Here is a 26,755-nt window from a genome sequence, read left to right on the forward strand (position 1 = left end):
CTGAGTTTCCTCCATTTCTTTTTGTTTAGGTTGTGTCTTCCTGACTGACCTTACCTCACTGAGGCCGTGGTGGTGCAGATCATAACTTTCCTGAAGAAGCCTGGATGGAGATGTGGCTGCCAGGCCTGGCTGCCTAACACAGGGATCTCAGGAGCAGTTGAGGTGGGGAGGCAGAGGTAGAGATACTTGGTCTAGAAAGATCTTCCTTTGTTTGGCCAGCATAGTAGCAGGATAAGAATATATATGGGCAATAATGCCCAGCAACCGCAAAGAGGTACCTGTGGGGTCAGTGGATTTCTATATGCACTCAAGTAGTGTTTTGGAGAAAAAACAGAGTGTCAGACTTCAGTTCCTTTCTGTCTGGGCCCTTGAGTGGTTTGTTTTGTCATGGTGACACATGATTTGTTCATTAGCTTTGGGAATCAGCAGAGTGTGCTTGGTCCTGACTTTATGGATTATTAGGATGAGATGTTTGGTGCAGGTTTCCATGGACTGCTCAAAAAAATTACCATCCATGATTAGCTAGTTTTTGAAAAAAACAACTCTTGTGTCTGGAGGGGAAGGGCTGGAAGCTGTTTGTTATCACCTACCTTTAATCTCTGCTGACAGGCCTCCTTCCTCCAAGCAGCCCTTGGGCTGCTGCTGTCCCCAGGTGAGCTGCTGCCACCCTTAGGTAAATTGTTTGGCTCACTTGCTAAGAATTCTTCCATTTTGGCATTCAGGAGAGCAGGAGACTTTGTCACATCTTAGCACCACCATTTCTATTTTGAAAACAAGAAGATACTGTTACAAAACTGTTCCTGCACATGAATTACTGTTGTTCTAGAGATGGTGTGGGTTACACAAGTGAGAGCGTGGCTACACTTGTGCCCTGAAATCCACAAGCCTCCCACTCCGGTCTCAGTGCCTTGGAATGCTCACACTGAAGGGAAGGGCAGGGTTTGTTTGCTCTCCTGATCCCTTATCTCAGCATCAGCACACACTCTTGCAGCAGCATTTCCCCTTGGGAGCCAGGCAGGTGATAGGGTCCTGTTCCCCTGGCAGCACTTGCAGAGCAGGCAGTGCTGCCTGAATTTCAATGTGCCACTGCATCCCTCAGCCCTGCTGAGGGAGAGGCAGCAAGGAGCATTGCAGTGCTCAGCTGCTGCTTTTTCTACTGATTTTGTCATGCTTTTGATTAACCTCTTCTGTGATAAATGTATGGAAGTTGTGTTTCAAATACATTTATGGAAGTTTGAGTTTCAAATAAATGTATGGAAGTTGGGGTTTTTATGGCTTTAGGTTAAATGTAATGTTCTCTTGAGGGTCTGTGTTTTTTAGTATAGAAAGCCCAAAACTCTTAGTATCTAGGGTTTTAACACATGACCAGTTCAAAGTTTCCTGGAGAACAGCATTAAGTTCCCTTTGCCACACCCATGGGACTCTGCCTTGCAGGCCCCTGCAGGGAAGCTGTTCATGGCTCCTTTTTCCTGAAGAGCAAAGAAGAAACCCTTTTTCTTTCCCCCTGTAACCCTTCCTGCCTGGCAGGCAGCAGTGATGATCACCTTGCTGCAAGTTCTTGTGCTTCCATGTTGGCTTCAAGAGGGTTTGCATGAGGCTCTGAAGCTGCTTTTGGCTATCAGACCATGGCACTGAGCCAGCCATGTGAAGCTGGCCAAGCTGCCCTGTCTTTGAGCCAGTGGACCAATTTCTTTGATATCCCCTGGGTTTTTTGTGTCTGTGGAGATAGAAAAGCAAGCTTCTTTCCTCTGTGCCCCATTGCATGACTTCATTTTCACTGAGGAAGGAGATTTTTATATCGTAAGTGTTCTTCTACCTATCCTAAGAGATGCTAATTATTCTTTTTTAAAAACCCATCAGGCTTATTTTCTTTACTGGCATTTAAAAGGATGAAAAGTAAAATCCAGTAATGAAAATTAGACTTGCAGTGCACCTAAGCCCTGAAGCAGGGGAGAACTGCTCTTAGGCTGTGCTGCTGTGGCTCTGAGGGCTCTTAAAAGATGACTTCTGCTTCTCTTTTTGCCCCTGATTGTTTTTACAGTTTTTGTGTGCTGTCTATGCCATCTGAAAATGGAGGAGCATGGAAAATAGGACTTGGGTTAGTAGGACCTGTGGAAAAACACTCTCAAACACCAAGTTGTGCATCACAGTGCTCCACTCAGGGAAAGGAAACAACTGCTACTCTTAACTAGGAGTGATGTTTCTGGGCTCTCAGTGCTGTACTTGTGAGGAGTTTGCTCACATTTCACTCAGCTTGTGCTCCCTCCCTGATCTCCCAGCCCTTCCCATGGCTCTGAGTGCTGGAACAAGTTGTTTACAGCAACCAGGCCTATCTCCAAGTCCTTGACTTCAGTGCAATCCATCTCAGCTGCCTGTCAGGGCTTATTGTGAACGTGCATCCTCCAGTCAATCCCACACATGGAGCCTGTGTGCCGGGCTCTCCTCCCTCCCTGCAGCAGGAAGTGCTGATTAGCTCTTCCTCCTGCTCCTTCTGGCCAGGTTGCAGGTTCCTGCACCCAGAGCTGTGCTTCACACACCTCCCAGGCATTGCTGTGTCCTGAGAGGTGGCTCTGACAAAACCCAGACCACTCAGCAAATGCCAAAGCATTTTTATTCATGAGTCCATTACAAACTGTATGAGGCTTTCCAGCCCAGCCAGTGCTTGGAAGAATTCGGGTTCCTTGTGTGAGGGTGGTAAAGCCCTGCAGAGATCTCTCTTCCACACGAAGAATGGTTGCCACCTGCAAAATGAGCATTTTTCTTGTGTTAAGAACAGATATGCACAGGCTTTGAAGCAGGTTTAGAAAATCCCTTTTGGGTACCAAAATAAAATCCCTGTCCTCTATTTTAATTTTGCCTTCCTTCTTCATATATTTTAAACAGTACCTGCAGCTTCTTTTAAAATATTCTAACTTGAAGCTGATTCTTTTTGGGGTGTTGGGTGCATCAGTCTTTGAGGTGCAAATGTGGAGGTCAGAAAAATATACTTGCTAGAGAGTGCAGGTCCTAGAGAATGCCCTGTTGGAATTGTCTCTCCCACAGAGCATCTCCTTGTAGGGAGGTTTTTTCTTTGGGTTTTTTCTCTCCATTTATCCCATCAGGACTGTTACAGCTCCCTGAGGCATAGGCTGTTTGTGGGGGAATTGGAGCTATGAGTATCACCCAAATTAACTTTCAAAGAGAGGCTGCTGATAGAAGAGTTGCCTCTGGTGCTTCTTCCCAGAAATGTCTAGAGGTAGTCTGGCTGTCTTCTCCAGCTTGAGACCACTTCTTCAATTAGATGTTATGATGATTTGGGATAGCGCCATCTCTGGGAATGCTGGGGCACCTCCTGCTTTAATCCACTTTTGAGAACTTGATAGGGCCTGTAGGTGACACTTTTGAGGCTCCACTTTGCCATGCTGCAGTTCATTTCTCTGTGTTGTCAGCTGTCAGTCACTGCCATGTGCCTGTCAAAGCCTTGTTGTAGCAGACTCATTTAGCAGCTACAAAACAACAGCAGCTGGCGAGGGATGGTTCAGGGAGCTGTACACACCTGTGACACAAACAGAGCATTCCATTCAGGCTTGTCAGTTTTATTTACCTGGCATCATGAGTACGAAGCAGCTTCTCAATGAAAGTGGCAAAATAGAAATTCCAGTGGCTTGCTGTATTATTCTCTGTTCAATTTTAGTTTCTCTTCTGGGAATTCACATTGTCACCTCTTGAGGGTTATCTGCCTTGATAGCTTTGTGTAGTGAATCTGTTCTCTTTTCCTGTTGTTGGACAAGCCTTTCTGGTACTGCACAGCTGTCAGCACAATAGAGCCACAAGAATTTTTTTTTTCCTTATGGGAGCAATATCAGTAATTTATTTGGAGTTTTTTTGTTGTTCCTTGGAATCATTCACCACTGAAAGAAGACTCCTGTGCTGGGGTGGAGTAGAGCAGCAGCTGGGATTTGAAGCTTGGTGTCCTTTCGTAGGCCAGGCTGCTGCAGAAATGCAGGATGCCAAGGCAATGGGGAGATTCCCACATTTGCCTGATTGTGTAATTACTGCAGGCTCAGCTGCACTCATTGCTGATGGAGAGCTCTTGGGGTGGGGTGAGGGTGAAGAACCCTTTCTGGGCTTGCTGTAGTTAAGAACACATTTCAGTGTGCTGCATCTAGAGCTTGTGGCTGTCACCTGTGATTCAGCCCAGTTTGGTTTGGGCTAGTCAGGAGAGGTCCTTAGAATACTCTGTTGTGCACCAAAATTAACTCCATAAAGTTGGGATTGATTTATTTTTTCAAGCCAAGAGATTTGCGAGAACACTGCAGAAAAGTGTCTGTGTCTTTACTTGCCTTGATTGATAATCTCGCTGCAGTGGTCAGGCTGTGTGACCAGGAGTGGAAGGGGCCTGTGTGTAGCCTAGGAACAGCTCATTTCCCTGGGGGACACCAGTCTTTCAGTTTGACTGATGTTCCCATTGTAGCTCTGCTCCAGGCACTCCTCTGCAATCTGTGCTCGGAAGGATCAGTGCTGCTCCTTTGGCCACTGTTTCCTGCAGTTGAGGCTCCTTAGCTGTGTTTTCTGCCTGGAGGCAGCCATGGAGTGGGACTTGTGGAAGGAGCACAGATAACAAGCACCCATCTGTTCTCCTTTTCCATCCCTTCGGGATGTCCGGGTGTCCCTGGTTAGAATTCTTCTCTGGATAAGATAGAGGAGGTGTCACTGTGGGGCAGTCAGGGCAGAAAACAATAGCAGGTCAAGTCCAAAACACAAGATTGATCAGTGAGTACATCCCTGCTGTCAGTCGGGGCAGAGCTGCTCTGGGGAGGTCAAGGCTGGAGCTGTAGCCCACGTCCCTTCAGCTTCTTCCTCTGATAAACTTCCAGGAGAGCAATCACACTTGTTTTGCTGGAAGCCTGGAGTCAGAAGCTCCACTGAGAGGAAGGCTGCAAGAGCCACAGCCTGTGCAAGGACTTTGAAGCCTCTGTCCCTTGAGTGGTGGCTCTTCCTTGGCTCAGTGGGATGTTCCAGTACTTGTTTTTCTGCATCTACTTTGTTGTCCAGCTCCAGCCAGTGTCTTCAATGGGTGAGTAAAGAGGCATTGCCTTATTTCTGTTTGCCATCTCCAAGGTTCACAGTGAGCCTTGGTATTCTTAGGTGAAAGACTGGGAGCTGGGAGAAATATCCCTTTTGTTTGAAGGTGATGTGAAATTCCTTCCAGTTGGGAAGATCCTTCTGTTACAGAGTGTTAAGTCTCCCATACTGAGAGAACCTCTATTGCCAAGACACTGTGGGATTTTCCTGTCCCTTTGGAGGACAGACTCTATGAGTAGAGTTGTTCTACCTTTTCACCTGCTTCCTTGTCACAAATCTGAACTGAATTTAGTGCTGAATGTACTGCTGCTGCCTTTATCGCTTAGTTGTGCTGGAGCAGAGACCTCCAGTTACACAGTGCACCCAGGATTAATCTCTGCAGCATGGGGCACTCACCAGTGCTTGCTGGAGCCTGATTTGTCACCTGATTTGTCACCCAGTCTAGCTGCTACCATGTCAGTCAGAGAACTAATGATACCATCAAACCTACAAATGGAAAAGCTTTGCTTTGTAGCTAGTGCTTGTCAGCCTCAATTGCTCTGGCCACGCAAGAAGCATTGAGGAGGAAAAGAATTGAGCCAAGAAAAATGAAAAGTAGTGAGCTGGAGACAGTTATTAGTCTTGTGCAAACCCCCAAGCTTGTTGTTTGGGGAGAAGAGGGGAGAGAGTGATCAGTCCCTTCTCTGTTTTTGTGGAGTTTTTTCCTTAAAACTCAATTTAATTAATTGAAATGAAAAAAACTGTGCTGCCAAAGACTGCTTGGTGTCTGTAGGGAGGCTGGTGTGGGGCAGCACTGGCAGTCCAAAGGTGGCTGTGAGGATGTGCAGTGTTCCAAAGAGCACTGTCTGCTTTTTCTGCTGGTTTGCTTCCCCCTCACTCCTGCCAGAAGCTCTCAGGGGAATGAAAGATGTGAAGGAGTGCTACCTCAATTCCCCTGATGTGCCTGTTCCAGCTCCCCCTGAGCTGCTGCATGTTCATCTCACTAAATGTTGCCTTTGAATTCTCTCCTGGATGTTTAGGAGACAATGTAATCTCCCTAGCTGAGCGTTCCCAGAGTCTGTCTCCAAAGGATATTTCATAATTACATGAAAGCTAATGAGAGTGTTGGTATTTTTAGTGCTGCCCAGCTGGGAAGCTGACAGGGCATTCCTGCTTCACCTCATTTGGCTTTTAACAGCACAAAAACCTTCTCATCTCAGTCAGTGACTCACCTAAGGCCACACCAAATCCTCTTGTGGAAAATGAGGGAATGACACTGAGGGAAGCCCAGAGGAAGCTCTGTTCCACCTTTTCCTTCTGCGAGAAGTCAAACCAGCTTTTGGAGGATGGGATTTACCCATTCACTGCTGTTGCTGGCTGTGGGTAAGGGCAGGCAAGCAGAGGTGAAAAGGAGAGCTCAGGAGGGAATGGTGGTGAATTCCATCAGAGATTCCCTGCTGCAGTCCCCTCTCTGCTGCTCAGGAGAACCAGGCTGGTTGTGGTGGCAGTGAATCAGCTCCTCTGCATGTCTTTGAATCGTGGCACTGGAGATTCCTCCATAACCAAGATCCATGCTCCCTGTGCCAGCTCTGCAGCACTCCTGACTCTGGCAGCTGCTCCTGCCTTTTATTTGAGACCTAGCAAAATGTATCTGTGGCTGAGGAAGGCATGAGAAGTGTTATAATTGTGAGATATTTTTACAAGGTAGCACATCTGTGGGACAGATATTTACAGAGGACATAGCTAAATAAGAGTGACTTGAAGTCTATTCTCTGAAGCACTTGTAGCTCCCACTTTAAAGTCAGTGAAACAAATGCAAATAATGAACCAGGATCATTTGTGTTTCTAATAGGAAGAGCATAGTATTCCTCCCTCACCCAAACTCCATCACACTATTGTCAAAACAGCACAGCTTTAGAACTTCAAAAGAAATGTTCTGTGGAAGGTTGAGGCTGTTGCAGTCCAAGATGCATTTTGTCAGAGTGATTGGTTTTATTAGCCTAATTTTAGGAAATGGTAATCAATTTTCCTTACTCAGGGCAGTATTAGCATTCCTTTTGCTTAATGGGGAATTGCTTGTCATGGATAAGTTGTGCTTAATCAGGTATTAAATGTAAGGCAAAATGGAACCTCTGGACTTCCAGTGAGGAAGCTGCCAAATGAGGGTTAATTAGGAGGAGATTGAAAATTTAATGAACACTTAAATTCCTCATTTATGTTCTCCCCATAGTCCTCTCATATTTTAATTATTTGCAGAAGGTTCAGAGAGGCCTCTGGAAAGGGACACACTCCTTGGGCACTGCCAGGAGGTCCAGTGTTCATGTCTTGCCCCCACAAACACTCACTTCACTCCACTCACAAGCAGCTGATCTCCTGTGCAAACAGGAGGGTTTGTGGGCTTGCAAGGAACAGCTGTGTGGAGGGTTTAATGTGTTGCTCCCCAGAATGTCCCAATTCAGACCTTCACACCCTCTAAACTGTAAGATAATGATTAAAAAGGTTTGGCAGCTCAGCTGCGAGGGCTGACACTGGCTGTGGGTGGGTTTTAAAAGAGGCTGCATAACTTGTTTGAGATATAGTCCTTTGTTCCAGGGCAGCTGGGAGAGTTACCAGTGACTTCAGGAGGGGATTGTAGGCACTCAGTTTGTCTTGACCAGAGGGTTTTTGTCCTAGGCTAGATCCCAGGGTGTATTTCCTATGGCAAAATCATTACCTAGACCTCAGATTTGCTTGTATCTTGTTTTTTCCTGTCAGCTAATCAGCAAGTCAGACTGTTGCAGAATGTTGTAAGAGCTCTGTTAATTCACTTGTTCCTCCAAGACCTTTAAGACAAGCTGTGAGGATTTTCCACAAGGCAATGAGTTGCTCTTCTCCCCAGGGCTGAGAACAGATCACAAGGGTTCTGTTAAGTCAGGGACAGAGGAAAGAAAACGCTTTTGTAACAATCCATTGTTGTAGTGTGATTTTATACCTTGTAATACTTTGTAATAGTTTTGGGTTTGTATCCCAGTATTTTTCCCAAATGATTTACCCAGATTGTAGCCCTTCCCTTTACCTGTGTAATCCCTCTCCCTGGCTGAGATCATCCCCAAATCACCACCCTGGCTCTCTTCAATCACTCAGCATCCCACCCCCTCCATCTAGAAGCTTCGGTCCAGGTCATTGAGTGATCAGCCAGAGGCCAGGGATCAGCCCCCCAAGCCTTGCCCCATACGCTGTCCTAAATGTCCATGCCCCAGTGCCCATCCCTTAGGGTCACTCATTGGTCAGTAAAATGTTATCTACTTTTGGTTTCCACCTCCCTTTAAATGTAACCTTGGCACCTCTCCCACGGCTCTCATCAGGAGCCCCCTGAGGTGCAGGAGCTCCCCAGAGCCCCTGAATAAAACCTTGGATTAACCCCTGCTAAGAGTTGGCCCTTTATCTTCTGCTGTTGTTCCAGCATCTCCTCTGCTGCAGGCCATCAGCCTGGCTGCCTTTGTAACCCTGGGGATGGGGATCAGCCTGGCTGCCCTCTGTACCCCCAGGATCAGCCTGGCTGCCTTCTGTACCCCCAGGATCAGCCTGGCTGCCCTCTGTCCTTCTGTACCCCCGGGTATCAGCCTGGCTGCCCTCTGTCCTTCTGTACCCCCAGGATCAGCCTGGCTGCTTCTGTACCCCCAGGGCATGGGAGAGTGCCCCCCCTCACTGATCACCATCTCGAGGCTGGCTGGGGTTCCCTCAGTAGCACTGAGAGAGACCAGAACAATCCATCAACACCTCAGTTTGATATCTACCAGCCGTGTTGATATCTGTGTGTGTGTGTGTGTCCCAGCCCTGGACCCCTGCTCGGCCTACATCAGCCTGAACGAGCCCTGGAGGAACACGGAGCACCGCATCAACGGCTCTCACGGGCAGCCCACGTGCGACAGCGGCATCGACGGCGAGTGGTACCGCTTCACGGGCATGGCCGGGGACGCCATGCCCACCTTCTGCATCCCCGAGAACCACTGCGGCACGCACGCCCCCCTCTGGATGAACGGCAGCCACCCGCGCCCGGCCGACGGCATCGTGCGGCGCCAGGCCTGCGCCAGCTTCAGCGGCAACTGCTGCCTCTGGAACGCCAGCATCGAGGTCAAGGCCTGCCCGGGGGGGTACTTCGTGTACCACCTCAGCAAGCCCAGCGTCTGCTTCCACGCCTACTGCGGCCGTAAGTCACCGTCCTGAGCCCCCTTGGTCCTCCCTGAGCCCCCCTTGGCTTCTCCAGGTGGTGGCCTGTCATATTGGAATTTAATACCAATATTGCCGGATGGAACATGCCTGGGCTTGTCTGGTCCTTGCTGCTTGACCAAGGGTGGGTGCTGTGGTGGTTTCACCTTTGGCTGGCTGGGTGTGTGGTGTTTCACTCCAGAGACACCTTTGGCTGGCTGGGTGTGTGGTGTTTCACTCCAGAGATACCTTTGGCTGGCTGGATGCTGCAGCTGGGCGCTTGGGACAAGTCCAGGCAAGCAGGAACTCAGGTTTACCTCTGGTGGAAAGGCTTCAAGGCAAGGTGAAGGAAAAAGGAGTCGGGTTCTGCTGGAGGGTTTCAATCCAGAGTTTTATTCCTAGCACTCAGGCCTCTGAATGTAGCAACAGCTCCAACAGAACCAAGAACTGCGTGGTTGCTGTTCCCTTAACCCCAGGGAGAGGGGGAGGGAAGAGGTAGGGATCCCACCAACCAGGTAAGGGGGCGAAGTCTCAGGGGACAAATGACACCTGGCCCAGAGATTGGATGGCCCAATCTCTTCAGGGCTGAGAGGCATCTTTTGAACTTTGCTGATCACACAACCCCTTTCTGGAATGCCAAGATTGAAGGACAGCACCCAGCAGGGGCAAGGGAGGGGAAAAGAGAGGTGATTGGCACACCTGGGGAAAGAACTGGGGTAGCTGAGACAGGCTATTACATCACACCCCAACACTGTCACATTCCAGCCGTTTTACCTGCTTTGCTCCTCTAGCAGGATTTTTGCACATCTGACCTGGCCTCAGTGGTTTAATGCTCCCTGTTGGGCCCTGAGGCTTGTCTTGGCACGCTACCAAAGTAAAAATTTGCATCTCTGCCTCGAAGTAATTAAACTTGATTGTTTCTCAGCAGCTTCAGCAGGTCAGCTTTGCCAATGTGGGCCAGGTCTGTAACTGAGAGGCTGCACACAGGGTGGGAAGCTGAAGGGACAAATCCTGTGCTTTTCTTACGTGTTCAGGGCTTTGTGCTGACCTTGTTCTTGTCGTGCCCTAGATTTTTATGACATCTGTGATGTGGTGGATTGCCAGGACTCCTGCCTGGACACCAGTGACTGCACGTGTTCCCCGGGTACGACACTCGGACACGATGGCCAGACATGCCTTGGTAAGGGTGGAAATAAGCTGTGCCACTTGTGATGCTTTTCTTCCCTTTGTTTCATTGCTCGCATCTCAATCGCCTGCCTTACAAAGCACTATAAAAAATGACATATTCTGAGAGGACTTTTCCCCTTTGCTGCTTAGAACCAGGACTATGATTCTGTAAATTGCTCCAAGATATGACATCCCATGACTGCATCCATTCTGCATCCATTCTGCATCCATTCTGGTACCCCTGGAGCTCCATGTTTGTCAGGCTGGATCTGCTTTCTGCATGGTTTAGCTGCTGAAGGCAGTAGCAGAGTCTCTTTGCAGGATTGTGGTGCAGGATTCTGTGGTGTCACTGTGGTACTCAGGAAGTGCTGTGCAGTCTGGCATTAGAGATTTCCTCTCACACACTCTCTTGAATATCTCTCCTCCAAAAAAAAAAAAAAATCTGACTGCTGTAGGGCTGCACACTAAACTCCATCATACTTCCTGCCCTTTTGGGACATTGTCCAGGGCCTGGGGCTTGAGGAGACCCAAAGAACTGTAAGTCCCAGCACAGCTGCAATGGTTTTAGGCAGCATGACAAGAGGGTATTCAGGGAGCTGGCACTTGGTGGCAGAGACCAGCATGGCCAGCAGGGAGGTGAGAGCAGAGTGGGGAATGTGGGCTTTGGAGATTTGTGGGGGAATCCCCATGAAGCTCTGAGGAGAGCTCTGTTTTTTGTGTGTGGTGCTGGGGGAGGGCACCTGGACTGAGAGGTCAGGAAGATGATGGGACAAATCAAAGGGCTGGGAGGGGGTGGCTGTTAGAGAGCTGCAGAGCTACACTGATGGATTGGAGAGGATGGAGGAAAGGGTGTTTGGGGGAGGAGGAATCTCATCTGTCACTTGATTTAGGAGTGAAGCTGAAAGCAGAGTTGGTCCAGTCTGCTCCATAGGGGCTACACCTGACAAAGCAGCCATGGGTGGTTTCTTTCTTCACACACCTGTGAGCATCAGGGCAGGGCCCACAGCCATTCCAGTGTGTGGAAGGAGCAGCATGGTCCTGCTGCAGTTACACTTGCTCCCAGTGATTCTGGGGAAGGCTTTTGCTTAAGCAGCTCCACTTGTCTGCAGCCAAGTGGCTGACTGAGCTCTCTCAGATAATTAAAAGCATTTATTGGCTGCTTCTGTGCAAGCCTTCCAGCCACAGAAGTGCCCTTGACAAGCACTAGCACTCAGTGAATGTGTGGCAGGCTCAAAAGAAAGATTTCCTGCAGCAGGGAGGCACACAGGAGTCCTGAGCCTGTCTGTTTGTGCTGCAGCTGCTTTCCTTCCCCCATGAGCAGGATTTCTGCCCTGCTGCTTCTCCTGGAGATTCCCAGGTGGCACAGCACCTCAGCTGGAATGCTCACACTGCTTCACCTCCCTGCAGCCTCTCTTGTGTGGCTCCATGGTCTTTCCAATAACTTTCTGTTGTGCTGAGTAATTGTGCAATCACATCTCTGAGAGCAACTGTGCCCTGCTTATGGAGAAACCAAATAAATCCCTGTTTGTCTTTCCTAAACAGACAGTGTGCTTCCTTTCCCAGCTGCCCCAAAGAGGGGGACTGAAGCTACTGCAGTGATGCAGCAGAGCAGCTGTGGCTGCCCCATCCCTGCAAGTGTCCAAGGCCAGGCTGGACAGGGCTGGGAGCAACCTGGGATAGTGGCAAGGGATGGAACAAGATGAGGTTTAAGGTCCCTTCCAACCCTGACCATTCTGTGAAGGCTGAGCAGCTCTGTGCCTCTCCTCAATACATGAGATTATTTAAATCCCAGAGTAGAGCAGCTGATCCTGAGTTACATTTTCATTTAGGGGTTAAATAAGGTCTTAGACTTCCTGTCACACACCCACCAACCTGATGCATTGCCTTTGACTTCTTCAAGGCCTGGATGTTCTGCTAAGCCATGGTTAAAATCAGCTCAGCACTGTCCCAATGCAGTCTCAAGACAACCAGAAATGTCCCAGAAGTGCTGCTTGTCACCAGTGGGGAAGAGCAGGGACAGAGATCTGTGTGTGCTGTAGAACTTGGAAGGACCAGTCAGGGGAATTTCTGGGCCCAGCCCTTGACCAAGACAATCTCTAGGCCCTTCTAACAACATCTCCATGCCAGTAGCCCTTTCCCTCTTCACCTTCTGTTTTTAAGCAACTTTAGATTTATTTTTAGAAGGGAAAGTGTGGAGCCTGTCACGTGTGTGAAAAGCAGAGTCTGTGGGATTCTCCTGGATATGCTTCCTGCCTCCCAAAGCAAGGCACCAGCCAAGCCTTTGGCTAAAAATACCCAATTCACATTGCTTGTGGAAGGAGACACCACCAGCAGCTGCCAGCTGTGGGTTTTGTGCATGTGTGGGACCACAGGTACCTGAGAGAGCTCATCTCTCACCTGTTAAAATGGTACTTTTCTTTTTTCTTGGTTTTAAGCTTCTGATGCCTAATAAATGCCAGCTTCTAAGCTGTTTTGATGAAATCCCATGTGAACTTAATTGATAACCTCAGCATCCTGGCCTGCCTTAGAGAAGTCATTCATTTTGTGGCTCAGCAAGAGTAATGTCTGTTCCTTTCTCTCTGTTTGATTTGCTTTTTGCACACAGAGATTAAATCAGATAGAGAGATTAGAATCTCAGAGAACAAAGACAAAAAAAAAGAAGGGCAGACAGACACAGAAGACACTTCAGCTTTTAAAAAAGAATTAGGAGCAGTTTTCAGAGCTCTACCAAGATATTCAAAAGCTACTGTCAGTGTTACTACTTGTAGTGGGATTATTCATTCCATTCCAGAGCTGTTTTTTTCCAGATGAAAATGAGTGTGAGCAGAACAACGGGGGCTGCAGCGAGTTCTGCGTTAACCTGAAGAATTCCTTCCGCTGTGAGTGCGGGGTCGGGCGCACGCTGGGCAGTGATGGCAAAACCTGTGAAGGTGAGGCTTCAGCTCCCACAGGCTGCTGGAAACTCTGCAAATCATCCCCTTGCAGCACTGGCTGTCTCTTGGCTCCTTGCACCTGGGATTAAATGTCATTGATATCACCTCTGTGCTTGCCAGAGAGGTTGATACTAAAATACCCTTCTAAGCCGGCAGAGAGAAAACTCCTTGTTGTTCTCACTGCCTTGTCCCTTTCTGTTAGGATTTGCTTGTGTTTATCTCCATGGGGGAAAGGCAGCAGTGGATCTGGAAGATTGGTTGTCCAGGCAGAACTTGTTGGGATTTGATATCTGGAGATTTGAACCTCTGGAGATTTGTGGGGTAGAGTTTTGAGGGGGCAGATTTAGCAGCCCTGGGTTTTTCCAGCTCACATTAGGCAAGGGGTAATGCCATGACATTAGACTAGAGCACGAGGATCACTTTAGCCTCCCAGGATAGTGATTGAGGAGAGGGGATGCCAATCTGCAGACAGAAGTTAAATTTGGGATTAGGGCAGCATTCTGATCTTTGGTGTTTGTGGGCTCTGCTGCTCTGTGCTCTCTGCCACAGCTCCTTCACAGTGGTGGCACAGCCAGCTTGAAAACCCTTGATAAATTTAGACTTGTGGCTTAAAGACCAAATTGTGGGCCTGATGTGTTGTCACTAACAATGTACAGACATCCCTGAGCACAAATAGGCAATCCCAGCAGAAATTGATGAGTGCCTGATGGTTTCTGTGGTGAGCTGTGGAAAAGCACTGTGCCCCCTCACAGCAAAGCTGCTGTGTGCTGTTCACAGGCACTGTGGGGCCTCAGACAAGGAAAACAACTACATGTGTGCCTCACTTTTCAGCTACCCAAAAGAGCTAAATCTGCTCTCTGAGCTCTGCTGGTACATCAGTCATCCAGGCAATGACACTTTGCTGGGAAATGCTGCTGTGCAGAGTTGCTCCTTAAGCTATTTGTCAAGGTGTGTGGGGCCAAAAATGGTCTGTGGGTTCTGTCCCTGCCACATCCAGCTCTGAGCTGCTGGGGCATCACATAAATGAGCTGTGCAATTTTTATTCCCAAGTGCTGCACTCTTCTGACAGGGCTGGAATAGTCTGTTTGGAAACTCATTTGTTTCTGCCATTCCCCAAGTTGGCTTTTAGGGCCTTTGATATATCATTTAATTTCCCTTCTGTACGAAGGATGGTGCCTTTCTCGAGTTTAACACGGCTGCTGGGGATTTTTACAATCTTGTTAGTGAGTTTTATTTCTGAAGATGTATCCTCAGCTTTGTGAGCTGGTAGAGAATGGGATGTGAGGTGTGAGCCACCTCACAGCTTGTTGCTAAAAAGAACAAATGCAGGAGATTCAGCTTGATTACCTGAGCTGCTGAGGCTGAATAGGGTTTAGTTTATCTCAAAATTTACATTATGATGCTTCACCCATTGCTTTGACTCATATGGAAGTTGGGCAGTTATTTTCCATGCATTACATAGGTTTCAGTGTGGGATTTCCATTTTTTACATTTCAGTGAAAACCATACAGTGATTTCTAATGGCAGGCTCAGGAAGAAATATTTTATATTTATGATAAGAAATATAAAATATTTATGATTTGCTTATCTCATGTTCTGTTATTTTACTGAGAACAGTAGTACTCATCTAGCATATTCATCCCAAAGGGTTAAAACAGTTAACCAATCGAGCAGTTAAGGTTATTTGAAAGAAAAAAATCATGATGCTGAAGTACAATTTAAAAAGGGGTTTACACCTCATTTTCTGGGAAACAAACTGTTGCCTTTGAGCTGTATTGTTCAGACTGTTGGCTGGTTGGGGTCTGTTGGGGGCTGCAGGATGTGCTGATTTTCCTCTCTTTCCCAGAAATTGAAGGCTGTCACAATAACAACGGAGGCTGCAGCCATACCTGCATTGAAGTGGAAGGCACCTACCAGTGTGAATGCCCCAGGGGACTTGTTCTGGCAGAAGACAACCACACTTGCCAGGGTAGGCCAACAAAATCTCCCTGGCAGCCTCTGGCCCCCGAGAGAATGTCTGAAGGAACTTTTCTTCTTGGTTCTACTGTCTTCCCTTAGTCTGTCCTTCCCAGCTGGGTTAATGGAGCTTTGTCACTAATGACAGACCATCCAAAGCTGAGAGCCTGAAGATGTTGCTTTTCTGTCCAGGCAGAGCAGCCACAGGGCCCAGCTTGAGTGCACCTTGCATCACATTAATTGTAGCGCAGTGCTCCCTTATGACTAATACTGCTTAACATTGTGTTGGGAGTTTGTTTTCACAAACAGAACAGGACTGCTGGGGTACAATCCTTGAGCTTTTATTGCAGCATCAGCCTCATTACATGGTTGAGACAATAGAAAGATGGCAAAAGCTCATGTACAGCCAGAAGCAGCCAAAGATTTTTTTGTTACAGAACATTTTTAAAACTTTCTAGCCAATGGCTAATAATAGCTGAACTCACAGACAATTGTTCTAGCCAGTTACTAAAAGCACATGTACACCTGCTTCACACAGTGCTTACTTTTCTTCTTTCTATTAACAATACACAATCATTTATTATTAAGCTTAAAACCTTCTACTACCTTGCTAAGCATATTTTTCTGCAGTTTTAAGGTCTCTCTTAGCCAAGCCTAAAACTCAAGATGTAGTTTAATGTCCTTGCTTGCTATACCATTGTAACTTTCTGTACTTTCAGCCTTTGCAGCTGTAGCTAGTTCTCTGTTCTTTCTGTTTCTTAGGCCTGCTTTTATAGCTTTCTGGAAATCTTCTTACCTCTGCTATTTCCCACAAACATCTCCCATTATACTGTTCTGTGCACACCCCTGACAAATTTATGCTGTTAGAGCTGACATTTTCCATGCTTCAAACTTCAAACTGCCAGCTAAAGCAGTCCAGTCCTTTCCAAGAACAGGGTTAAGGAGAGAGGCATGTTTTTTTCCAAGTGTGCCATTCCAGTAAGCATTCCTGTGCCTTGAAGCAGGGCACTAGCTTTGATATTCAGTGCTCCTGCTGCCCCTTGGAAAAGTGCCCAGGATAGCATCCAAAAATTGACTCTTGCTTCTGCTGTGTAGAGGCCAGGGCAGCGTTATCCTTGGAGAACCTTCCATCTGAACTTTCCCCAGGAGTCCTTCATGCTGAGTCACTTGTGCCAATGGCATGCCCATGGAATAAACAAGCTCCCTGGTTTCTGCAAAGATTTCTTTTGCAAATACATCCAGGCTACCAGCAGTCTGGTGTTGCCTGGTGTGCACAGAGAACCTCCTGCAGTCTGATGTGCCACAGAGTGCCCAGACATCAGTGGGAGGTACAGATCAAGGCTTCATGGTGACCAAAAGGGCAGGTATGCCTCAGAGAGGAAGTTGGAGTGGTTCTGCTTGATGGATTGTCTGCTTTTTAAGCTTTTTAGAAATGCAGGGCTCCCAGGGTTGAGCATTGCCCACTTGGGATCCAGCAGTGGAGGTGGGAGTTTCCAAGAGTTGTGATCACGCTCACTGACTGAAGGTCTGATTGATATCAGACCTTGTGATGTTTTTCAGTCCTGGGCCCCTGAGGCAGCCCCAGCAGGGCTGCAAGTCCTGGATTTCCCAGCCAGGGTTTCTGCTGCTGGTGAGGCTGCTCCTGAGAGCAGCAGCACTGCCAGGAGCCAGGCTGGGATCAGGATACAGCATCTCATAAGGTGAAATTGCCTCTTCTTTTGCATTCATCAATTTATGTCCCCATGCTGTGGCCTGCAATTCTGAGCACATATGGAACTGTACCACACAATTTTTTGTGACACCTAATCAGGTCTATATTGGTTCAATTAACAATGCAGGGTAGGCAGAGTAGCCTGAAGCAATTGGATCTGCAGCCTCTCCACCCTTCTCTGCACTGTCTCCGTGTTCAGAACAAACATTAATAATCTTCCACAGAAATCACAGTCTGCAGGCTGCAATTTTTCCATAAAGATACCAGCCAGCAAAGTGCTTGGAATTGTGCAGATCATTCTAGAATTTTGCAGCCCATCCTATTCCTGAAGAGTAGGGATGAAATGCTCTTCTCCCCCATCCCCTGCCCGAATTTTTGTGCAGGTAAGCAGGGTTCATGTTTGCAGCAGTGGGTCAGGGCTCCCCAGCACCAGAGAGCAGCCTGTGCAGGGAGATAACCTCTGCTCCAAGCAGCAGCACTTTGAAAGACCAAGGAAGGAGCCAGAGGCTGGAATATGGTGCCAATAACTACGGCAGGCAGGGAAATGAGCACTGGACTTGCCACAGAAGCTTCCTCCCAGGGTCAGGTGCTCAGAGGCATTGGTGCAAAATAGAGCTTAAAGAGGAAATGAGGAGGCTTTCCCAGTTCTCACAGGTGCTCTGGGAGGTGTGAGGTGAAGAACTGAAATGTTTGACTGGCACACACTGGGTGTTTTCTCAAATAGCCACGAGTTGGCTTGAGTCAAGAGGTTTCCTTCCCTTGTTTCTGTGTCCAGCTGGTGGAGGGCGCACATCTCCTGCAGCTCCAAAACACAGGGAAAATGGAATCTTTTCCTTCTCCCACTTTGTGCCAGTCAAAGACATGTAGAAACAGAGAGATCCTGAACAAAATCAGTCCTGAACTTCGAAGAATTGCAGTTGGGATCCAAATCCCTTGCCCTGAATGTCACCTTTATAAAAGCAGCACATTTTCTTATTTATCAAGGAGTGCTAGAACAGCGAGTCCTTAAATCCAGATGGAGCAAATCAGTTCTCCAAAGGATGTTCCTGTCTGCATTGTGCTCTGTTCTCCAAGTCCCTTTGTCTGCTCCTGAGCTGTGCCATTTGACATGCTCAGTTATTCCCACTTGCCTTCTGCTGCCAGTGGAAGGAAGGTTAAGGTAATTTTTAGTTCTTTAAGCTACTGTTCTAACCCAGCAGTGTCATTATGGGAACATATTGCTTTGGGCACTCTGCATACATTTTAGCACATCTCTTTGAAATTATCATCTTCTAATCAAAAATCCTCCCTGAAGGTACTCAGAGGCTGTTGCAAATACCTGAGCTGGGACAGGGAAATTTTTAAAGGGAGTTGAAATGCCTGTTTTAGAAGTGTGCCTTATTTCAAATATCCAGAATCTTAAATTATATAATTAATGATTGAAATTAAGGGAAGGTAGGTCACAGGAATGTTGTCAAGGACTGGGACTACAATTAATTTTGGCAAAAGTCTCCGGAAACTGGTATATTTGCAAAAAGGTTTTGTGGTGGGGTTGTAAAATATAATAAATGTAAATCCTGCAAAAGGTTTGTTTTTTCTGGCTGAAACCAGAATATATGCCACCAGTATGTTTGTCCTGCTTCCAACTGAACTGAATAATCCTAAGGAATATATGTACAGCAACTACTTTTTTATTGAAGATTATTCTCTCTTCTTTCCTTTTTATTTTGGCCAAGGTCTGTTTTCTCCTGCTTCTTATGTAATGAAATTTTAATTTAAAAAATTCACACGGAGGCCTGTATTAAGATTTAAAGGTTGGAAGGAGGTGGAATGAGTGAGCTAATTTGGTTTGTTTGTCAGAGCTGGGTTTATTGCTTATAAAAATATTATTATGGCATTTTGAGGTCCTTCCATTTCAGCTTGGTATCTATATGGAATTACTCTGCCTTGTTTCAGCATGTTCTGGGTTTGATGTAAAATCTGATTAAGGGTCTTAAAAAATGGCTTTGACTGGGGTGTTGTGAATTTGATACCCATATCTGGCAAAGGCTCTTCCTAGGACATCACAATGCAAGAGATAGCAACCAAATCTGTGCTGAGTGTTAAGTGAAGCTGGAAAGCACAGCTGAGTTTCTGCTGCAAGTGCAGTGATTGTCTTCATTGTTTTCTGCTTTCTGCATTGCTGTGGCTGGGGAATTTGGGGCAGTGGCAGCTCTGGTTTGTGTTGTGTAGGTGGGAATGCAAGGTGGGTGGTTAGGTTACTGTGGTAGGATCATGATCATAAATGCTGTGTAGGATTCCCCTTTTATTCCCCTAGTTACATCTGGTGTAACCCTTCTCCAGCTCACTGGCAGGTTTGTAGTGCAGACTGTTATTCTGGGGACTTCTCTTGCAGTTCCAGTGCTGTGCAAGTCCAGCTCTATTGAGGTGAACATCCCAAAGGACCTGGTTGGAGGCCTGGACCTTTCCCTCATCAACACTTCATGCAAAGGCGTGTCCAATGGCACTCATGTCAACATCCATTTCTCCCTGAAGTCCTGTGGAACTGTTGTAGATGTATGTATACCTACTGCCCAGTCTCTGGGACTTGGGGATCTGGCTGTGGCTTTCTTGGGGAACAAAGTAAGTGATGGTACAGCTGATTTAGCTGCACCCTCAGAGCTGCCATGCAGCTGCCCTCAGAGTGGATGTGGGCTGGCATCCCGCAGTCAGAGAGCTTGTTCCATCCCCCCTCCAGCAGTGTGTCTGACAGCATGGGTGCTGCTTTCTGCTCGCCTCCTGCTTCACAAGGGTACAAGGTACAAGTTCCCTCAAACTTCATCCACCTGCTAAGACAGATTCTGGTCTCCTGATAATGTTTGAAAGGTTAAACTGGCAGCTGGTCAATGGCTCACCTTAGCAGAGGGGTAGCAGAAGTGTGGTGCACTGCAGCTGCCAGCAGACCGAGGTCCTTAGTTGGTCTGTGAGGATGAGAAGCATCACTCTGGTTGTGGGCTGTAAATTCACAAGCTGGCCCTTCAGTGGCTCCTCTGAGTGTCAGCCCAGAGAGGTCTTTCTCAGTGATGTCCCCTTTCTTTGCTGCAGGTAATCAATGACAAAATCATTGCCACCAACCTGGTGACCGGCTTGCCCAAGCAGACCCCAGGGAGCAATGGGGACATCATTGTGCGCACCAGCAAGCTGCTGATCCCGGTGACCTGCGAGTTCCCGCGCCGCTACACCATCTCCGAGGGCTACGTGCCCAACCTCAAGAACTCTCCCCTGGAAATCATGAGCCGCAGCCAGGGCGTCTTCCCCTTCACCCTGGAGATCTTCAAGGACAAGGACTTTGATGAGCCCTACAGGGGTGACCTTCCCACCCTCAAGCTAAGGGACTCCCTGTACTTTGGGATTGAGCCCCTGGTGCATGTCAGTGGGCTGGAGACGCTGGTGGAGAGCTGCTTTGCCACTCCCACCTCCAAAATTGATGAGATCCTGAAGTACTACCTGATTCAAGATGGGTGAGTTCACTGTTGCCTCTCTTGCTGGCAATTTAGAGGGAATTGGCAGTGGGGCTGAGCTGTCTGTGTGATGCAGGAAACACTATTCCCCTCTCCACAGCAGCCTGTCTGTCCTGCTCACAGCAATCACCAGCAGCCATCAAGCTGAAACCACCTCTCCCATCAAAAGTAATTGGGAGAAACAGTGGGAGGCGGTGAGAGAGGTTCCTCTGAGTGTAGCCTTTACAGGATGTATTTCCCTGTAACTAGCCTTGTGGATAATTGAGTTGGCTCCTGTAGAAAAGATTTTCATTCCTGATACCCTCTCTCTGCCAGCCACAGAGTGCCAAGCCAATGTGCAGAACCCCCATGGCCATGTGCTGTGCCAGGCAGCTGCTGCGGCAACTGGAGCAAGTTTCTTCATTTTCTCATAATGGCCTTATTAGAGTACAAGCCAGAAGAGCCCATTGCTAATCCTGGTAGGAGCTGCAGGAGAATCCCTTGCTCTGCTCTCCCTGATGCCTGTCAGTGCAATAAATTCAGGGTCTTTCAGTTTGGCTGTCATTTTTTGAGGTATTTGGGGTTAGTGATCGTTCCAGGATATGCTAAAAGTAATTTTGTGCAGATCTGTGGGTTTGCTGTTGTAGTGGTTTTTGCACCAGAGCTTTGGAGAGCCTTGCTGTGGGCTCAGCTGTGGCTCCTGAGATGATCCCCCTTTTCAGACACTTCTTTGGGTGCTGAAATGACTGTGCCATGCTACAGCATTGCTGTGGAGTGTTTGCATCCAGCTGCATAACCAGAGAGCTCTGAGGAAATATCATAGTTGTGAGGCAGTGTGCTGTCCTCTAGGGAGGGAAATCCAGCCAAAGGAATAGCTAAGACATACCCAAGAGTTGTAGCCTGAGAGTCCAGGGACTGTGCTCATGTAAATCCTGTATGTTGCCTGCCAGACCATTTAATGATGACAACAATCATGTCCTCAGCTGCCAGACTAAATCATCCACTGTTACAGCTGCTGCTGGCAAGTCCTGTGTGCTTGTCTTGTAGCAAAAGGGTCCTGCAATGTAAAGTACCCACAAGTACTGTTTCCATTTCCTTCTGACAGAGGATTCAGCATTAGCCTGTTCTCCCTCTCTCCTAGGCTGCAGTCCTTCTGTGCCCAACATTTCTGGGCTTTATGAGCAGATATGTAATGGAAAAATTGATTTTATCAACTCCCTGGCTTGGCTGTTCCCATGGACCCTTCACAGAGTCAAGGCCTCAAACATTCGTTTATTTCTCCCCATGAGTGAAAATGATGGGATTCAAAACAGCAGCCAAAACCTGAGCTGGATAGAGAAAGGAGAAGGCAGAAATGTCATCTCTTGATTCCACACCAGCACTGGTTGGAGGATTTATGGCACCAGCAGTCCCTTGGTACCTGCAGAGGGCATTAAAACTTCACTGAAGGGAAAAGTGCTCCACTTTGCAGCCATCACTGCAGGCCCCAGTGATTCTAAATTAAATTAGCTGAATGCACTGGTAAGTTGTCCCTGCTCCAAACACTTCTGTAATAACTCAGTTTGCTTCTAGAAATCCAGCCCCAAAAGCCCATGGCAATAAAGATGGGATTTTGTATCAGTTTATGTGGGATCAGACCTGCAAGAGTTAACTGCATAACCCAAAGGGAAGCACTGTTTATATTGGAGGGGATATACCTTGGACTGAGGAATGGGAAAATTCCCTCTGCTGCTCTCTTCCCTGTTAATTCCCTGCTCTGAGCACAAAGGGGAGCCAAGGCAGTGACCGATGGCACAGCTGATAAGGCTGCAGCTCCCTGGGGCACCTGAGCCAGGTCATGTCACTGCTGAGGTCAGGAGCTGTGCTCAGCAGAGCGCTGCCTGGTTAAGGTAGTTCCATTGCAAAGCCCATCTTCTTGTGCCTCGGGCTGCCCTGTTTGTTGGTCTGTGAGGGGATGTTTCATTGTGCAAGCCTTCCTTTCAGCCTTGCAGCCCCGAATGACTGGGTCAGAGCACAGCTCCCACGGCACTGCCACTCTGCTCCCCAAACCTAGGCACATGATACACAGGGATAAGGTGGTTTTCCCCATATCCTGACCAGGCCCACTCCTTTTCCTTCCATACCTGTCTCTTCTCACCTCTCCAAAGTGGGCAGCAGGGTCTCTGGGGTTTCCCAGCAGAGTGGGATATAGTGTGTCCCCACAAACACAAAAGGAGTTGCCCTTGTGACTCATGAGGTTTCTGAGCTGGTTTTGTCTACATATCTCTGACTCCTTTGTGGTGTTCTTCCACTTTCCCTCTCCCTAGGCCCAAACCAGTCAGTTTCCTTTCACCAGTGTGGAGAACCTTTGGAGAGCCTGGGATTTAGGAGTCAGTTTGAGGCAGTGTCCAATAGTATCACAGTTTATATGCTCACAATGAGAACGTGCCTGTGAGTTGACTTCATGGCCCTAGAGCTTGGCCACCCACCTATAAAAAGTCTTTAACTGTCTTTCCTTACAAGCAGATGCCTTGTTTAAAAAGGAATTTTGACAACACAGAGATTCCAAAGAGCAGTTCTGCCTTCCCTTCCCTTCCCTTCCCTTCCCTTCCCTTCCCTTCCCTTCCCTTCCCTTCCCTTCCCTTCCCTTCCCTTCCCTTCCCTTCCCTTCCCTTCCCTTCCCTTCCCTTCCCTTCCCTTCCCTTCCCTTCCCTTCCCTTCCCTTCCCTTCCCTTCCCTTCCCTTCCCTTCCCTTCCCTTCCCTTCCCTTCCCTTCCCTTCCCTTCCCTTCCCTTCCCTTCCCTTCCCTTCCCTTCCCTTCCCTTCCCTTCCCTTCCCTTCCCTTCCCTTCCCTTCCCTTCCCTTCCCTTCCCTTCCCTTCCCTTCCCTTCCCTTCCCTTCCCTTCCCTTCCCTTCCCTTCCCTTCCCTTCCCTTCCCTTCCCTTCCCCTGCCTCTTTTAGAACTGACCATGTCAAACATCAGCATTGCTGACAATGCCGTGCACATTTTCCGTGTAAAGATTGCACATTTCTCAAGCTGCAAGAGCAAGGCTTTGACCTACACCAGTACCTCTTGTCTCTTCCACCACTGCTTTATTGTTTTTTTTTTAATATCTTTCAAAGTCCACAGTTTTGGAATGAACTTGCTAGAAAGGATGAGCTGCATTGCAATGCAATCCCACAGCAGCATCAGGGCCTCTCAAGATGCCCAAGGCTTTGCAATAATTATCAGTAATTATTGAGCCACCATAACTTTTTGTCTGTCAAACTCTAAATGGGCTTTAATGGTTTAAAAATACACTGCACCTGGAATGTAGCTTGTTATAAAAGCAGCTTATTTTCTTGCAGTTCTGTGACCTCTTTTACAATCATGCCTTGCTAGTGATGGAAAAACTGAAATTATAAATTTTTGGTGGAGTGAATTTGAGCTGTTTGACCAAATCCAGCAGGAAGAAAAATGTAAATTATACTAAGCAAAGTAAATCTGGATTTTTGTTTTCATCATCTGTCATATTTTAGTAATGTGGGTGCAGGCTGCTTCATTTAAAGCATAATTTATGTGCATATCTCTGTGTGTACAGTGAGTGCATGGCACATTCTGTGGTGTATAACACTGCAGGCTGTTGCACAGGGAGGTGAATTGAGGACAGACTTGCCTGCAGCTCGCTGGCAGTCCCTCTCTGAGGGGACTGGGCCACGTCCTGCCAGCCCTCTGCTGCTGAGCTGTTCCCTGTCTGGAGATGACATTAGCAATGCTGCTCTTTTTCCCCATCACTCCCAACTTTTCTCCTGTGGCCAAAGAGGAAGTAGCAGAAATGGTAGCTGAGCCTGAGAGAACCAATCCCTCCTTTACTTTCTCTGGTTAAGTAGGCTGGAATGTCTTCTCTCTTGCTTTTTTCCATTTCTGGGAAAGCCATTAAAGCCCATCCCTCTGCTCTCCTCAGCTGTGTTTCTGATGATTCCGTGAAGCAGTACACGTCAAAGGACCATCTTGCCAAGCACTTCCAGGTTCCTGTGTTCAAGTTTGTGGGCAAAGACAACAAGGTAAGCTCAAAACTCAGCTCTTAGATATTTCATCAGCTCTGATATGACTGAGGACCCTCAGCACAAAGTTGGAAAAGGGTATGGAGTGGGTGGCCCAAGGCAGCTGCTGCTGTGCCTGTTCCAGCAGTTGTACCTGACAAAGGTACTTCAGGAGAAATTGTTAAAGATCGTTAAAAACAACTAAAATTAAAATATGAAGGACAGTTTTGAAACATCAAGCCACCACAGGCTAAAATCATTGCTGCTTCCATGGTGGTCTTGGTGGCCCCTTGATTGCTGGGTGAGACAAATATTTTCAGTCACCAGGCACATTTCACAGTCCCCTGTCTTTAAAACAACACAGTTTTAGTTTGGAATCTCTTCAGCCTTGTGTCTTCTCTAGCTCTTGGGGGTACAGATGCCAGCACTCCAGACCGACGGCCACCACACTGCTTAACTCAGTGTGAAACCAGGCTGTCTCTCTGGGGCAGCAGCTCTGTAGTGGGAACACAGCGGAAGGATAATGCCCTTCTCCTAATGCAAATAGCTTTCCTTTCTGTGTTGGAGGAAATTGGATCTTCCAGTCATTGTTATGCTCAGCCAATACTGCCTGCTCCAAAAGGGATAAAGCTGCTGCTCCAGCTATTGGAGAGCCCCAGTAGGGTTAAAACAGATGAGATCTTCTAAAATTCAGAAATTTTCCTTGGCTTTCTGATTATCCCTGCTGCCTCCAACCTGCATCCTCCCATCCTGCACAATAGATTCTGCTTCAAGCCTCTGCAGGTCTTTGTAGCTGCTGCTTGCAGGGATCTTGCTTGCTTTCCTGGTCATTGCAGGGGTTGCAATCCTGTCCCTGCCTGTGCTGTGCAAGGAGAAAAGGCAGCTGCCTCCTTGCCCTTTGCATTCATCCTCTTCCCTCAACTTAGCCCCTTATCACCCTGCATTTTCCTCCTTTTTCCCCTTGGTTTCCTGGCTTTGTTTTCCAGCTCACTTAAAATTCTTCTGCCCATCTCCATCAATCCTTGCGAGGCTTCACGCATTCTTGACACACAGCTCCTACCAGTCCATGTGAGCTCTTCCAAGCTGACTCCTGCCATTTTCATCCCTTCACCTGGAGGATCATTTCCCACCTTCTATCCCTTGCCTCCCCACTGTTGCCTCTGAGACCTGAGCCAGGCTCTCTGGAGTGGGCACACAAGGAGAGAGACAGCTGTGGGCGGTGAGGCTGGGCACGGACCCTGTGCCAGGGCCATGCTGTGGCACACAGGCAGCAGTGGCAGTGGTGCCCAGGGCTGTGTCCTGACCCTGTGCTGTGTCCCCCTCAGGAGGTGTTCCTGCACTGCCGCATCCTGGTGTGCGGGGCGCTGGACGAGAGCTCGCGCTGCGCCCAGGGCTGCCGCAGACGCGTGCGCAGGGCGGCCGGGCAGCGCGAGGAGCAGCAGGGCCTGGAGCCTGTTCCTGGGGCAAACCACATCCTGACAGGAGGCCCCATCAGGATCGACTTTGAGGACTGACAGCCACCCTCTGGAACAGCATCCTTGGCTTTCCTTATCACTGCCTTCTGTTGTGGTTGGTTGAGAAGCCAGATGTATTTGTTAAAGCCCCGCTGGAACCCCAGGACTCATTTCCTTAACTCTGTGGTGATTATTTGTCAAGTGGTTTGGGCCCATAGGTGGCCCTTGGAGTGTGACCTGGACTGTAGAGCAGTTTGGTTTTATCTGCATTTCTCCCCACCAATCCTTTAGCTGAAGGGACCCTGTTTCTTCGCAGGCCGGAAGTGTTACCCAACTTTGCCTTTCCCTACATCCACCTACTGGCCCCAGGACTGTTTGTCCTTGACTAAACAAATGTTATCCATGCCCTTCTTGCATCAGACAGTACAAACAGCATCATAGCTGAGTGTGTTTGCTGTGCAGCTCTGTGAGTGATGCTGAAGATTTCAGGTGACTGTTAATAAAAACCTGTATAAAATACATCTCATCATGTGTAAGTTCCTTGGAGCAATGCAATTGTCATTACAGGCAGCTAAAGCTCAGATCTGTCGCAGGAACATTTAAATGGGATTTTAAATAGCAAAAGATATTTAATGAGATTTGATTTTTTTACGGCTTTTAATAGTTGTGTGAAGTTTAATAGTGTTTCCTCCTGTATTTAGTGTATCATCATTCTTCTCCCTCTTCTCCCACCACCAAAAATGCCTTTCCTAAGTGCTGTAGCACCTTGATTGTAAGAGAATCACCATTAAACATCTATAAACACCCCTCTCCCACATGTGCTGCTGCCAAGTGTGTGTCTGG

General features: G+C 47.9%; 1 protein-coding gene across 4 annotated transcripts; it reads left to right on the forward strand.

Annotated features, from left to right (window-relative positions):
• The first annotated feature begins 29 nt into the window (after positions 1–29).
• Positions 30–26,433, forward strand: OIT3 (oncoprotein induced transcript 3). Of its 4 annotated transcripts, none has more exons than XM_074544360.1 (9): positions 30–176; positions 8,858–9,232; positions 10,301–10,411; positions 13,206–13,328; positions 15,178–15,300; positions 19,373–19,533; positions 20,062–20,477; positions 24,380–24,479; positions 25,784–26,433. In XM_074544360.1, exons 2-9 carry the CDS (start codon positions 8,989–8,991, stop codon positions 25,970–25,972), a joined length of 1,467 nt encoding a protein of 488 aa, XP_074400461.1. In that variant the 5' UTR covers positions 30–176; positions 8,858–8,988; the 3' UTR covers positions 25,973–26,433. The 4 variants fall into 4 exon arrangements, 3 of the variants coding, with proteins under 3 accessions (XP_074400461.1, XP_026653881.1, XP_026653882.1); XM_026798080.2 differs by having other exon boundaries at positions 30–162; XR_012581040.1 differs by lacking the exons at positions 30–176; positions 25,784–26,433 and adding exons at positions 4,101–5,056; positions 21,598–21,977.
• The last annotated feature ends 322 nt before the right edge of the window (positions 26,434–26,755 follow it).

Source organism: Zonotrichia albicollis, chromosome 7 (assembly GCF_047830755.1).
Source record: "Zonotrichia albicollis isolate bZonAlb1 chromosome 7, bZonAlb1.hap1, whole genome shotgun sequence".
Taxonomy (NCBI): Eukaryota; Metazoa; Chordata; class Aves; order Passeriformes; family Passerellidae; genus Zonotrichia; species Zonotrichia albicollis.

What these genes read in the sequence shown, in the direction of transcription:
- OIT3 (XM_026798081.2), top strand. Translation starts at nt 4,993, where the DNA reads ATGTTCCAGTACTTGTTTTTCTGCATCTACTTTGTTGTCCAGCTCCAG. An exon ending in CCTGTGGAACTGTTGTAGAT is followed by an intron (nt 19,534 to 20,061) that starts GTATGTATACCT and finishes TCTTTGCTGCAG; the next exon opens with GTAATCAATGACAAAATCAT. An exon ending in TACTACCTGATTCAAGATGG is followed by an intron (nt 20,478 to 24,379) that starts GTGAGTTCACTG and finishes TGCTCTCCTCAG; the next exon opens with CTGTGTTTCTGATGATTCCG.